The 12,504-nt window shown below is 50.8% G+C and overlaps 1 protein-coding gene across 5 annotated transcripts in view; it reads left to right on the forward strand.

Moving 5' to 3' along the window:
• The window catches only part of Atp11a (ATPase phospholipid transporting 11A), a 106,155-nt gene extending 98,400 nt beyond the window's left edge, over positions 1-7,755 (forward strand). Inside the window, exons 29-30 of one of the 5 annotated variants that reach the window (XM_028766295.1) lie at positions 649-733; positions 4,003-4,090. In XM_028766295.1, the coding sequence (XP_028622128.1) occupies positions 649-726 (78 nt within the window). In that variant the 3' untranslated portion in view covers positions 727-733; positions 4,003-4,090. Of the gene's footprint in view, positions 1-648; positions 734-919; positions 1,511-2,873; positions 2,984-4,002 lie in introns of those variants that run through there. The other 4 variants (XM_028766291.1, XM_028766292.1, XM_028766290.1 and 1 more) reach the window with 4 other exon arrangements.
• The last annotated feature ends 4,749 nt before the right edge of the window (positions 7,756-12,504 follow it).

Raw genomic sequence — 12,504 nt, forward strand, 5'->3', positions numbered from 1 at the left:
GCTCACAACAGCACTGTGTGCATGGGGTGTGTGGGAAGTCAGGGGCATGTGCTCACAACAGCACTGTGCAGAGGAGGAGAGAAAGGCAGCTCAGGGTCACAAACGCACATTGGACCTGATGCCCAGGTGCTGATGGCTGTTCAGGCGTTTGACTGCATAGGTTTGAGCAGAGTTCAGCTCTGCAGCTAGTGAGGGTACCTCTCTGCAGGACTCCTGAGATTTGCTGTGATAGAGGTTGCTTCCACAGTAGGGACTCTTCAAGAATCTTCTGGAGTGGCTTTGGAAGGTGGATGGGAAAGGCTGAGAGGAGCTTTCTCTGCCCTCCATTAGTGGAGAAACCCCACTGCTGTGGTGAGACTGGAAGCCTGTAAGACTCCTTCCTACAGACTAGCCCCCGCTGCAGTGCAGGAGGCACAGAGCAAGGGAGAGGCAGGTGCGGGCCTGGGCGGGGAGGAGAAGGCCAGTGGGGCCTGGCCTGGCAGGATCCAGCGGCTAGGGCAGTGGTGTTACTGTGTCCAGGATGTTTGCCTATAACCAACTTACCTCTTGTCTCTCTCTCCTGCCTCCCTTACCGTCCACTGCTTTGCCTAAATAACCACTACTTGTTCACACACTCGCCGTGCCTGGGCTCCGGACTGCGGCCTGCAGGCCAGGAACAAGTGCCTTTCTGTTGAGCAGCCCACCGTCTTTATGCTTTCCCAGACCGCCAGTAGTCTGAGTTTCTGACCAACAGGTGACCATCTCTGCCTTCTTGCATGTTGGGGTGATGGCCACAGGACCAGGTGGAAAGGACTTAGTGTGAGGCCGCCCACTACACTCTGGTATTGTCAGTCAGCACCATTACCTCATCAGGTAACACGGTGACGGGATGCCACCTGCGAGGGGTACACTAACGATGGGCTCTGTCTTCCTCCAACAGCTCATGGCAGCCCCCCGTGTCCATCACGGGGTTCAGAGCTTTCAGCATTACTTGACACAGGTGGCTCAGCCCCTAAGCACCTGACAATCAGACAGATCATACACAGTCAATCCAGCTTGAGCAAGGTGACTTCAGCATGGCCCTGTTCTCCACAGCCATGGTGGTACAGACTGAGACTTCTTCCCACACATCCACCCTGAGAACTCTGTGAGGTGGAGTCACACTAATGGTGACCTCTGCTTACCGATTCCTGTTCTACTTTTCAAAATAAAGACCTGTTTCTAGAAAACTCTGTGATATGCTGCTTTTAACGCCCCTGTGGCAGCACGGAGCTCCACCCATTGTGGCAGAGGAGACCTCGCCCTAGGGTCCTTCCCCTTGGTGGCTGCTATAGCCAGTACCTGCTCCTCAGCCAAGAGGTTAGGAGACAGCAGCACCATGTAGTGCTGTGGTGTTCACTGAGTTTCCCTGTACCCCAACATGACACCCTCGTGTGCTCCTTCAGTGAGGTTTACAGGATTACCTGCATGGAGCTCCTGCCTTACCAAGGCTTATGCCTAAAAAAACACCCAAAGCAAGAAAAAGAAAAAAGAAAAAAAAACAAGTTACCTCCTATCCTATGTATCTTAAACACCATATTTAGCAAGATGATACATTTTAAAATAATGACGACCAAAATGTTTCTACCTTAGTGCTGTAAGAATCTGTTAGAATAAATTACATCATTCCAGCTGCCATTTGCACTCTTGAAAACATTTTGGAGAAAATTTTTAGGATGTCACAAATACTTTGTAAAACATGGTACATACCAGCTCAGGCTGCACACCCTGTTCCCTGTTGATGATGTTTCCTGGGCACTGAGTTTCTTAGACCTGTGCAGAAGCAGACTCCACCACTGGTGAGGTCCGCTGGGGGCCTGTCTCCTGTAGCCCGAGTCTCAGCCCCAGGTAGCAGAGCAGAGCACACACTACACAGGCCCTGCCATCGCACTTCAGACACAGCAGACAGACACACTGCGCTGCAAAGCACCATGGTTCTGCAAAGCTTTGGAGGAATAAACATTGCACAGGCCTCGGTGAGGCAGATTTGACTTCAGACACCTGGGGTTTGCTTTCAACCTGTTCCTAGTTCAGGGCAAGCGTGTTGGACACTGAGCATGTTATATATATCACACTTGTATATATAACAGTGCACATCTCCCTCCGCTCAGTCTCTGTGTCCACACACTTGGGGCAACCTGCCTGCCTCCCTGTGCCTGTCTGGGCGCCACCACCATCTCTGGCTTCTCCTCACTGGACACTGGCCAGTTCCACCTGCTCTTCTGCCATCCGGCCTGTAGTCCTTCAACTCTGAAAGCTCCCCCATTCCTCAGCACTGAGGGACTGGTGGATGAGGACTGGAAATGTCTAAAAGCTGCACCACGCCAGGCCAGGAGCCAGCAGCCTTCAGGACATGGCCTGTGAATGTCCTATCTGCCAGGCAGGCTGTGCAGAAATACTGCTCATATGTCAGTGCCTCTGCGGAGGAAGCGACACCCAGGGCCCTGTGGCAGGATGCAGAGGTTTACAATTCTCGACGCCAATTCCTGTATGTTGGGAGCAGGAGCTTGTTAGGACTTCCAGCTGGTGGCCCTCTACAGTGGTGCTGCAGCGAGCCCTTTGACATGGCCACTTCTTCTCTGGGTACAGACTTCTTCAAAAAACCTGCTCAGGGCCATGTGTTCCCTAGAGGGGTCTTTGCACACAGGCCACCCCACGCCAGCTCTGCTTGCCTTGATGGCATCGTGATACGTGCAAACCCTGCAGGCAGAGTGGATGGCCTGCCATGGTGGCGTGTGGGGCTGGCATAGGTCAGTGTAGGAGTGGCCTGGGCCTGCGGTAGCCGGTGCACGGGCACTGGCCTCCCTCACTGGCCTCTGCAGGCAGCAGCTCAGTGTCTTTCCTCACCCTTGCAGCAGAGCACCCGACTCAAAGCATTGGCCGATGCCACTTCGAACAGCGACAGGCCCCTGCTGAAGGACTTCTTACCGCAGCCAAGACGTGTCTAGCCCAACGCTAGGTAACGGTATGGCTGCCTATTGGGCACTGGGCCAGTGTGCTGTGACTCTCAGACTGTTCTTCCTCCAAAGTTTTGCTGTGTTGTCTGTTTTTTAAATGAGTGATTTGCTCTGAAAACTCTAGCATTTTTACACATGCACACACACATACACACAGGTAAGTAGCAGCTGAGAGTGAGCTAGGCAATAGGGGAAACATTAGAACACGTGTCCAGTGCTGCCTGACAAGCTGGCTCCTGCCCTTGTGACAGACACAGCTTCACTTAAAAGCCACTGGGGATAATCCTGTCTGGGCATTGGAAGTAAAATCTCACACAGCAGCACAGGACATGAGCCCAGGGAGTCTCTAGCTGAAACCGTTAGTTAAGCACAACTGTGTCTGGACATCCTGGGACTCTGAGGCCCCTACAGTATTTGTGATCCAGCCTCACCTAGTGGTGCTCACCTGAAAACAGTATAATTAGGGACTTGTCACCCGGGAGAGCAGATCCACCCTGTGCAGCCTCGTGTCCCTCCCTCCTGGCTGCCAGCTGCTGTTTGTGCATGCTGTGATGTTTCTTCAGAGGTAGTGCCAGCCACTTGTGTCTGGTAACTGTAAGCTGAGGGCATGATAGCTTGCTGTGGTCAGCATGATATTGACCTAGTCCCATCGGGCTAGGCCGTCCTAGCCCGCACAGATGAGGCCTGCCTTCTTCCAGGAGTAGGGCCAGAACCCTAGCTCAAGGATGTCGGGGGCCTTTGATCACCTTGCATGGCAGTAGTGACCTCGAGGATGCTCAGTGTGTCAGCGCTTGGCCCCTTGTCGACCGTGCGGGACGGTCCCTCTGTTGGCACTAAAGCACAGTATTGATCCCCAGACCCAAAGGCACATTGCCTCTGGTCACAAGTCTCATGGGCTGGGCCCACTTACCTGCCCCTCAGGGTGATACAGTGGCCCGAGGTAGGCTGGCAAACCTTCAGTGATTGGTTGATCAGGGCTCCTCAGAAAGGTTCTGTGACTGACGTGGCCCTTCTATTCTTTTGGCAGAGCATACAACTCCAGGACAGCATTTCAGAATTCACCCCTCTGGCCTCTTTGCAGAGCTGGGGTGTTCAGGGCACCAGATTCTTAGCTGCCCAATGCAGCTCCCCCTCTGGGAGAGTTGTGTGATCCAGGTGGGAGATCGAAGAGTACCCTGGGCTCCCTCCTCACCCAGGCCTTCCCCTCAAGGCAAGGTATGGGTGCTGTAGGTCCAGCCTGGAGACACCCACTCGATGGACAGACAGCCCCTCTGCCCCAGCCTCTGAGAGCTCTGTTCTTGGGCACCTGTATGTGCCTGCGCCTGTCCCACCCTTCATCCTCAGGAAGGGGAGGGTGGGATCACAGGTTGGCCACTCAGGCACAGCACACTGCAGTCTGGACTGTGTGTGACCGGCATCATCGTCCAAGGCCTGGTGACCATCCATCCAGTCGGGCTCTGGAAAAGGACTCTGTGCCAGGCCTCATCTTAAGCACTGCGGCTATGAAGCCAGCCTTACCAGCCTGTGTATCCACCCTGCTGCTGTCCCATCTACAGCCTTGTGCCCACCAAATGCACTCTGCTCATACTGTAGCCCGAGTCCCTGACCATGTGTTTCCTGTGTAAACCATGCACACTTCCCACGAGGGAAGTGGCCGTGTCAGACAATGAGTGGCGTGTGTCTCCTGGACCTGTGGCCTCGCTGTGCTCATGCCCGCTGTCCCCTCACAAAGCCATTTTCCTGGATCATGTCTGAGTCAGTTTGCTGAGATACTGACGATACACTTGGAGCTTTGGAAGGTGTCAATGTCCCCTTCCTGTCTCCGGCTGCCTGAGGAAGATGACATTTATGTATGTGGATAAGTCACGTTGTTAGCCAAGTCTCTCAGGAGTGTAGTGATACGAACCACATTCTGGAATGATATCAGTTAACCTATTGGAAAACATTTGCCTCTGGGGTGCTGGGAAAGGTGGAGGTTTGGGGCACCCTGGCAGGTATTTATCCCACCCAGAGGTGAGTCCTAATACCCAAGCTGTCTGGGGCTAATGCGGATTCATCCTGTCTACTCTGCTGCTCAGCCTGCCTCACACTGGTGCCATCCAGGGCTCCACTTGGAGTGGACAGGCTATCAGAAGGCCACTGTGTGTGAATCTCTGCTGCTGCCCGCACCGGCATTTCTGTTCTCAGCAAAGCACCTGACGGCGCTGTAATGGGCCTGACTCAGAAGAGTGTGATGCAGACTTTCAGAAAGTGCCAGGCAGAGCCTGGGAGAAAGCCATCCCCATCCCTGTGGAGTCATGTGGTGGGCCTGGAGCCATGCTGAGGGTCTTCTGGCACTTGAGAGCGTGTATCCTGGGAAGCACAAATTTTACAACATGATTACACAAGGTTCCCCTATAAACCGTGTGCTTGACCTGGAACCAGCCAACAGGAGGAGCAGCTGCACCTGGCAGCTGGGGGAGGTTGGGTGAGCTTAACACCACACCAAAGAAGGGGAGGGGGTGGCCTTGAGCTTCACACAGACAGAGGATGCCCAGCTCTGCTAAGGGCTGTCTGCCGCCACCCACCCTCATGCCCATTCACCCACCTGTGTCGCCATGTCAGAGGATTGGAGCCCCAGTCCACACTGGCCCTTAAATAGTGTGTGCATTTTTACTGCCCCTTTTAAGAACCCAGATGGGTACAAATATAACACCTGTGGGGAGGGGCAGATTTTCTCTGTTTAGTTAACAGATTATTTGTAATGTATTTTTTTAGGGATCTTAAAATTACCTTTGCACTAAAGTATTTTCATAGCTGTTTCTATACCTTATTCATGTGTTGATGCACCTTCTGATTTTTAAATACGTTTTTAAAGCTTTCGCTTTTTAAGTTTAAGAATTCTGGCCACTCTAAATGCTGGTGAGCGTTTTGGCTGAATGTTTCAGCGTCCGGCAGTGACCGCTCTGATTCTCCTCTGTGCCTCTTTCTTGGTGTTTCCAAAGACTGACCAGCTGAGGTGTGCTGAGGGCGAACCATCTCCTCTGCTTGCTTTGACACAGTCCTTTGTCGCTTCATGGTTTCTATTTTGTTTTTGTTTTTTTATTTCCATCCTTCAGCCTTAAACACTTAAACAATATTCTTCCTGCAGGCTCATGCTGTAACCCTCTCTGGGTGTGTGAGCACTCTCCTGTACCACCCCCCCCCCAGTAGCTGCAGTTGACGTAGGAACGTCCCAGACTGAATGCACACTCCAGTGTCCTTTAAAATTGTGCTTAGGAAATTACTAAGTGAAGTTGCCTGAGAATTTGAAGTAGACAAGGGCCCAGGTGAAATGCAGAGACAGAGAACAAACACTAGGGCAGAAGGTTGTCCACCTCACCTCACAGTGGCTGCTGTTTACTTTCCTTAAAGCAAGGAACATCGACTCAAAGTAAGCATCCTTTTTCTTAATTCAGCTGCACAAGCGGACATCTGTGGCTTACTGCATTGGCCCGAGTTCATGGTCCCCTTACAAGTAGCTCATCTCACATATGTTCCAGGAGCCCTGGCTGCATATGTGTCCTCTGACTTTCTGCTCCACACATGCCATGGACAAGCATGTATAGACATGTACACATGTGCATTCTTTTTCAAGACCATGTACCAACCTGCTTTCTGACAGCCCTGTGCAGAGATGTTGCCCTCTAGAATGTCAGGCTACACACACACACACACACACACACACACACACACACACACACACACGGAAGGGCGCTTGGGCTGTGCTCACATAGAGGCTTTGTGAGTGAGTGCTATGCTGGACTGAGCTCTCCCATCCCAGGGAAGTGTACCTCCCAGTCAGGACCTCCCCTTGCTCCCCTTGCTCCCTCATTCCAGCAATCAGGATCCAGGCTAACCTGAGTAGAGGTGCCCGCCCCCTGCCACACACTCGGAAAACATTATGTTCCTAAATCCCAGCGATCCATTCCTGAGTACAAGCAGACCAAAGGCCCCACCCAGGGGGATGGCACAGCCAAAGCTGGAACAGGGTCACTTCTGAGTGTTCAGACTGAGCACACTTCCCAGAACCAACTGCTGAATGTCCTGAGTGTGCTGTCACGCTCACCCACGTTGCTGAGCCTCACCCAGGTGTCTAGTGTTCTGGAGGACGCTCCAGCCTGGGTCTCTGAACCCCCAAGTTCAAGGCATATCTGCACTGGTACTGGACTCGCCCATCCGTTTATTTCATCTTAATGTAGTTTATCGGCAATGCCCTAGAACAGCAGACCCTTGCATTCTGCCTTTCTTTTGGAAGTTACCCATCCATGACTAAAACCAGGAAAGCGTCACTTGGTGAATGCAATCTTTTTGTTTTAAAACCTAGAAGACGGGTGAATGGAAAGGGGTGTGGTTCTGATACTGTGTCTGAACAAAGCTTTAATGAAGATATGTATGTTGGAAGTATTATGAAAGTGTGATTCTAATTTTGCAGAGAAAATGTCTATCAATTTATATAGCTTTATTTTTTACCTTATCAAGAGATATAGAATTTTAATATGCATATATTGTCTGACTTAGAATCATGTGTGTCTGCATTACCACTTAAAATGTCCATCTACTATGTAATGTATGAATAAGAGAGAATCAAAGACGTATTTAACATGAATGGTTATCTGTAGCTGCCATTGTCATAAGTACTGGGATGTATTTTAAATTATCAAATATAGTAAGTACATTAAACATGTCATTCTCCAACACTAATGTTTAACTGAGAGCCCAGTAACCTGCTTTGAAAAATTAAATTGTGAATTAAACCAGATCAAACATCTCATGAGGTTTATTTTGCATGCCGCTGATTGGATTTCTGTAGGCAATCCTGACCCACTGAGCTTTTCCGTAGGAGATTCTGTTTTCTTCCTAACGTGTATGGCAGTGTGTTAGATGCACACATACTTTCTGCTAACAGAAGCCGTGGTTAAGACTCCGGGCACATGTATCTTTTTGGGAGCAGGGGGTCACATTGTGTGGGTCTTGTGGGAAACGGAATCTCTCGGTGTCACTGACAGAGGCAAAGTAGTGCTGTGCTGGGGACTACACCTCATTTCTTTTTGTTTTGTTTTTTGATTTTGGGGGTTTTTTTTGTTTTTTTGTTTTGTTTTGTTTTTCAAGACAGGGTTTCTCTGTGTAGCCCTGGCTGTCCTGGAACTCACCCTGTAGACCAGGCTGGCCTCTAACTCAGAAATTCACCTGCCTCTGCCTTCCAAGTGCTGGAATTAAAGGCGTGCACCACCACCGCCCGGCTACACCTCACTTCTATACCCGAACATTTGAGGGCCCTCTGAAGCCTGAATGTAAAGCCACACTGTGACAGCCCTGGCCAAAACCAGAACACAAGAAACTTAGCATCAGACTCCCCAGTATCATAAGGCTTCCTCACTAGGTCCTCTAATCTTGTAACCCACCTCTGGGATACCTCCTCTCCCCTTCATCTTCTACCAGACTTGGGGCTCACCAACCCCAGCGTCACTATGAAGCAGTTAATTGGCTCGTGCTATCCCAGTTGAGACAGCTATGTGGGGAGTCTTTTCTACTAGCCCTGCCACCCTCTGCAGCTGGATGTCCTGGATGCTGGTACCCGGATAGACCTTATAGATGCTGGGCTCCTTTCTTGAGCACCTAGGTCCCAGCTCATGCCTGAGCTTTCAGAGTAGATCCCCTAAGAGGTGAGGGGGACCATGGAGTGAAAGGTCACTCTATTCCTTAGTAGTGTCCTGTAAGAGTGATCTTCAGGTTTTGGTACAATGTGCTGATGATCAATTCTTACTGCATACTCGGCTCCTGGCCATCTGAGTGGTTCCCGTTACATGCAGTTCATAATCCTGAACTCTGGGACTCCCTCTTTGTAGAAGCCTGGCCATAGCTGTGTGTGTGTGTGTGTGGACTGGAGAGAAAACCTGAGAAGCTTTGTAGAGCTGAGTGCCCAAAGTTGAAATATGCACTCGCTGCCCTGCCTGGTCAAATGGGACTAACATTGATTCCCTGCCTAGAAGGCAAGTCGGGGATGTACCCAGCAAGTCCCTCTGGGGTTCCATCTGCTACAAGTCTTGGAACTAAGAAGCTCTTGGCGCTGCCCTCGACCTTCTCTGCAGACATGGGTTCCAAGCAAGTGTCATGGTTTGTATATGCTTGGCCCAGGGAGTGGCACTCTTTGGAGGTGTGGCCTTGTTGGAGTAGGCGTGTCATTGTGGGAGTAGGCTTTAATACCCTAGTCCTAGCAGCCTGAAAGTCAGTCCTTTCACTAGCAGCCTTCAGATGAAAATGTAGAACTCTCAACTCCTCCTCACCAGGCCTGCCTGGATGCTGCCATGCTCCTGCCTTGATGATATGGACTGAACCTGTGAACCTGTAAGCCAGCCCCGATGAAATGCTGTCCTTATAAGAGTTGCCTTGGTCGTGGTGTCTGCTCACAGCAGGAAAACCCTAAGACAGCAGGTATCAAGATAACTGATACAGACTCCCCCATGTAGTTGCCTGGGCCAGTGTCCTGCCTCTGCTCTGCCCAGCTCTCCTGACCAGTGGGGCCTTGCCTTCCTCGCTACGTATCAGAACATCCGACACCAACCTGGCTCTCTCCCCAGGATCGAATAGTAAATAAGTAAACAAATAAATGCACAGTGGAGTAGACAGGAAGTCCAACGGACCCAGGTAGAGACCATGGCCAGGTTTCCTTTCTATGTGTCCATCGGGGAGTCTCTGACTCCTCATCAGTCTGGATAAAGGTTCTTTTGGAGGCCCTGGCGTGTGTCAAACTCTGGGACCCTCTTTGGGTTATCCATTCTCTTTCATACAGACCTTGACTTAGAAGTAATTCTATTCCCCCTCTCACAACTGACTTACCTGTATGTGGCACAGAACACCCTCAGGAAGAGATCACAGGGGAGCACGTTTGAAGTGCTCATGACACCAGGTACTTGCCTGTTCACTGCGTTCCAGGGCTGCCCAGCCACTGCAAACTGAGACGTGGAAGAATCTACCCTCACAGCTAGGGAGGACAGAAGTCCAAGGCCATAGTGTTCAGCCCCTGTGTCTCCCCTACTCCTGCCTGGGAGCTCCATTCTCATCTCCTGCCTTTCCTTGCCTGGCATCATCCTTGGCCTGGGTCCTCCCAGGCCCCTGTCCTATTGTGTTGGATCTAAACCAAGGATGGCTTCACACCTTAAAGATGTGCCTAGTGAACTGGAAGGGGTCCCACACCCCTTTAGGCAGGGGCATCCCTGGGAAAAGCAAGGGGTTTGGTCAGTGAATGCTATGGCAAACCTTCTGGGACTTCCTTTGCTCACTCAGAGAGGCATCAGACTACAAGCTGACCCATTCCACTGGCTAATGTCTGCAATGTTAAGCAAGCTTGCTTATTATGAATGGGTCTATGTCTGTCTGTCTGTCTGTCTGTGTCTATCTGTTCTCCCTCTCTCCCACTCTGTGTGTCTGTCTGTGTCTGTCTCTCTGTCTCTCTTTGTCTCTTTCTCTTGTGCGCGCACACGGGTGCACACACACACACACACACACACACACAAGGATTCCCTGAATTGACTTGATCTCCTGAGCTTCCTGCCTTCCCCTTCCTTTGTGATGCTAATTTCCTGTATCTTGCTGGGGACTCCTTGGGGCTCTTGAGGCCCACAAGCACAAAAGACCTACCCTGCTAACAAGCCTGAAACCAGCAGGGAGCTACAGGGTTGTGTGAAGGGACGGATGGGCTTTGTTCTTGGCTGCACCAACTCCCTTACACTGCCTCACTTGAGACTCAACCTGACATTTTCTGATTGGTGGAAAGCTTGCTCTCAGCCTCCCAAAGCAGAGAGCTCTCCAAAGAGCACTGCTCGGTGTGCTCTGGCTTCCCTTGTTGCCAGAGGGCCTGGCCCAGACTGTGCCACTCACATTTTAGGCACTTGAGACACAGTTTTCTGGTTGTCAAGGGGTGCTTGCATGGTGACAGAGACACATTTTATAGGGACATCGTTGAATGAGAGGTGTGTGGTCATGGATGTGGCATTGGCCACTTCTGTTTCTGCACTGGTAATGATGTTTGTGCGTCCTACCGAAACTCTGTATCCATGGGGATCATTCCTTTTGCACTTTTGTGGACTTTAATTGTTCTATTAAGTGGCATGTAATACAGCTATGTAGATGGGGACTTTGATGCCATCATGGGAAACAGGAACTTAGCCTTTTAAAAGTTAAAGAACCATATGTTGAGGTTGCTAGATGGCTCAGGGGTAAGAGCACTTACTATCTATCTAGCTGGATGGCGTGACTTAAATCCCCAGGACCTATACAGTGTAAAGAGAACGGACTCCCACAAGTTGTCCTCTGACCTCCACATGTGTGTCTTAAGACTTGCATATGGAGGCACGCGCACACACACACACACACCACGCATAAGTGCATATGCATGTGCACACACACAAAGACAGTTTGTTTTTGTTTTTGTTTTTTTTTAATGCTTCCCGAAGGTCCAGTCTGACCTTTTTGGGTATGGAAACCTCCAGGAAGGTAACCCCAGGTCTGCCTCTCAGTAGCTTCTGGCAGTCAGTACAGGACAATGTTTCCTTCTCCCTAGCTAACTGGAGAACACTGCTTGCTCTGCCAGAGAACCCAGGTTCATGTTCCAGTACGTAGGTGGCAGTTCACAACTATCTGTAACTCCCAACTCCACAGGGGTCATACATGCTCCCCTGACCTCCCTGGACACTAGGCACTCAAAGTTCCCAGACATACATGCAGGCAAAACATCCATACACATAAAACAATTTAAAGGAAAATCTTTGCCGGGCAGTGGTGGCACATACCTTTAATCCCAGCACTTGGGAGGCAGAGGCAGGCGGATTTCTGAGTTCGAGGCCAGCCTGGTCTACAGAGTGATTTCCAGGACAGCCAGGCTTACACAGAGAAACCCTGTCTTGAAAAACAAAAACAAAAGGAAAATCTTTAAGAGGATCTAAATATAGTAAAGAAAGAAAAGTCACGGAAGAGAGCCCAAGGCTCTCTTTACAGTCCTTCCCAGCCCAGCCTCCTTTCCTTGTCGTCTGATGGCTTCTCTCTATTCCCTGTTCCTTTCTCTGCCTGTCCCTCAAGCTCTTGCATTGAGGACTGGGCAGGACAAATGCCCAGTCCTGGAGGGAACAGAGTACTGACGCTGGCCCAAGAACACCCACCGCAGGAATGACATACCCACACAAGACGAGGGTCCTTTAGTGCGGTCACTCCAATCCTCAGATGAGAGTCTATCTTGTCACCTCAGCTCATCCACTGTCACCCCTCAAGTGGGTCCAGCCATGGCTACAGTTCCCACACATGTTTGGTTTGCTTCCCTCTTTGGGGGCGTGGGGGGTGAATCTGTCTATCCAAAGAGACTCCCCTCTCCCACCCACCCAGTCAAGCCATTGGTACCCCCACTCCCCATTGTAAACGTTTACATCCAATGCACATTCCTGATGACGATGAACGCTTGCCCTGGAGCCCTGGCAGATGCAGGTTTAAACAGTGTGCTTTTTTGGTGTTTCCTGAG

This window comes from Grammomys surdaster, unplaced genomic scaffold (genome assembly GCF_004785775.1).
Source record: "Grammomys surdaster isolate TR1022 unplaced genomic scaffold, NIH_TR_1.0 167, whole genome shotgun sequence".
Classification (NCBI taxonomy): domain Eukaryota; kingdom Metazoa; phylum Chordata; class Mammalia; order Rodentia; family Muridae; genus Grammomys; species Grammomys surdaster.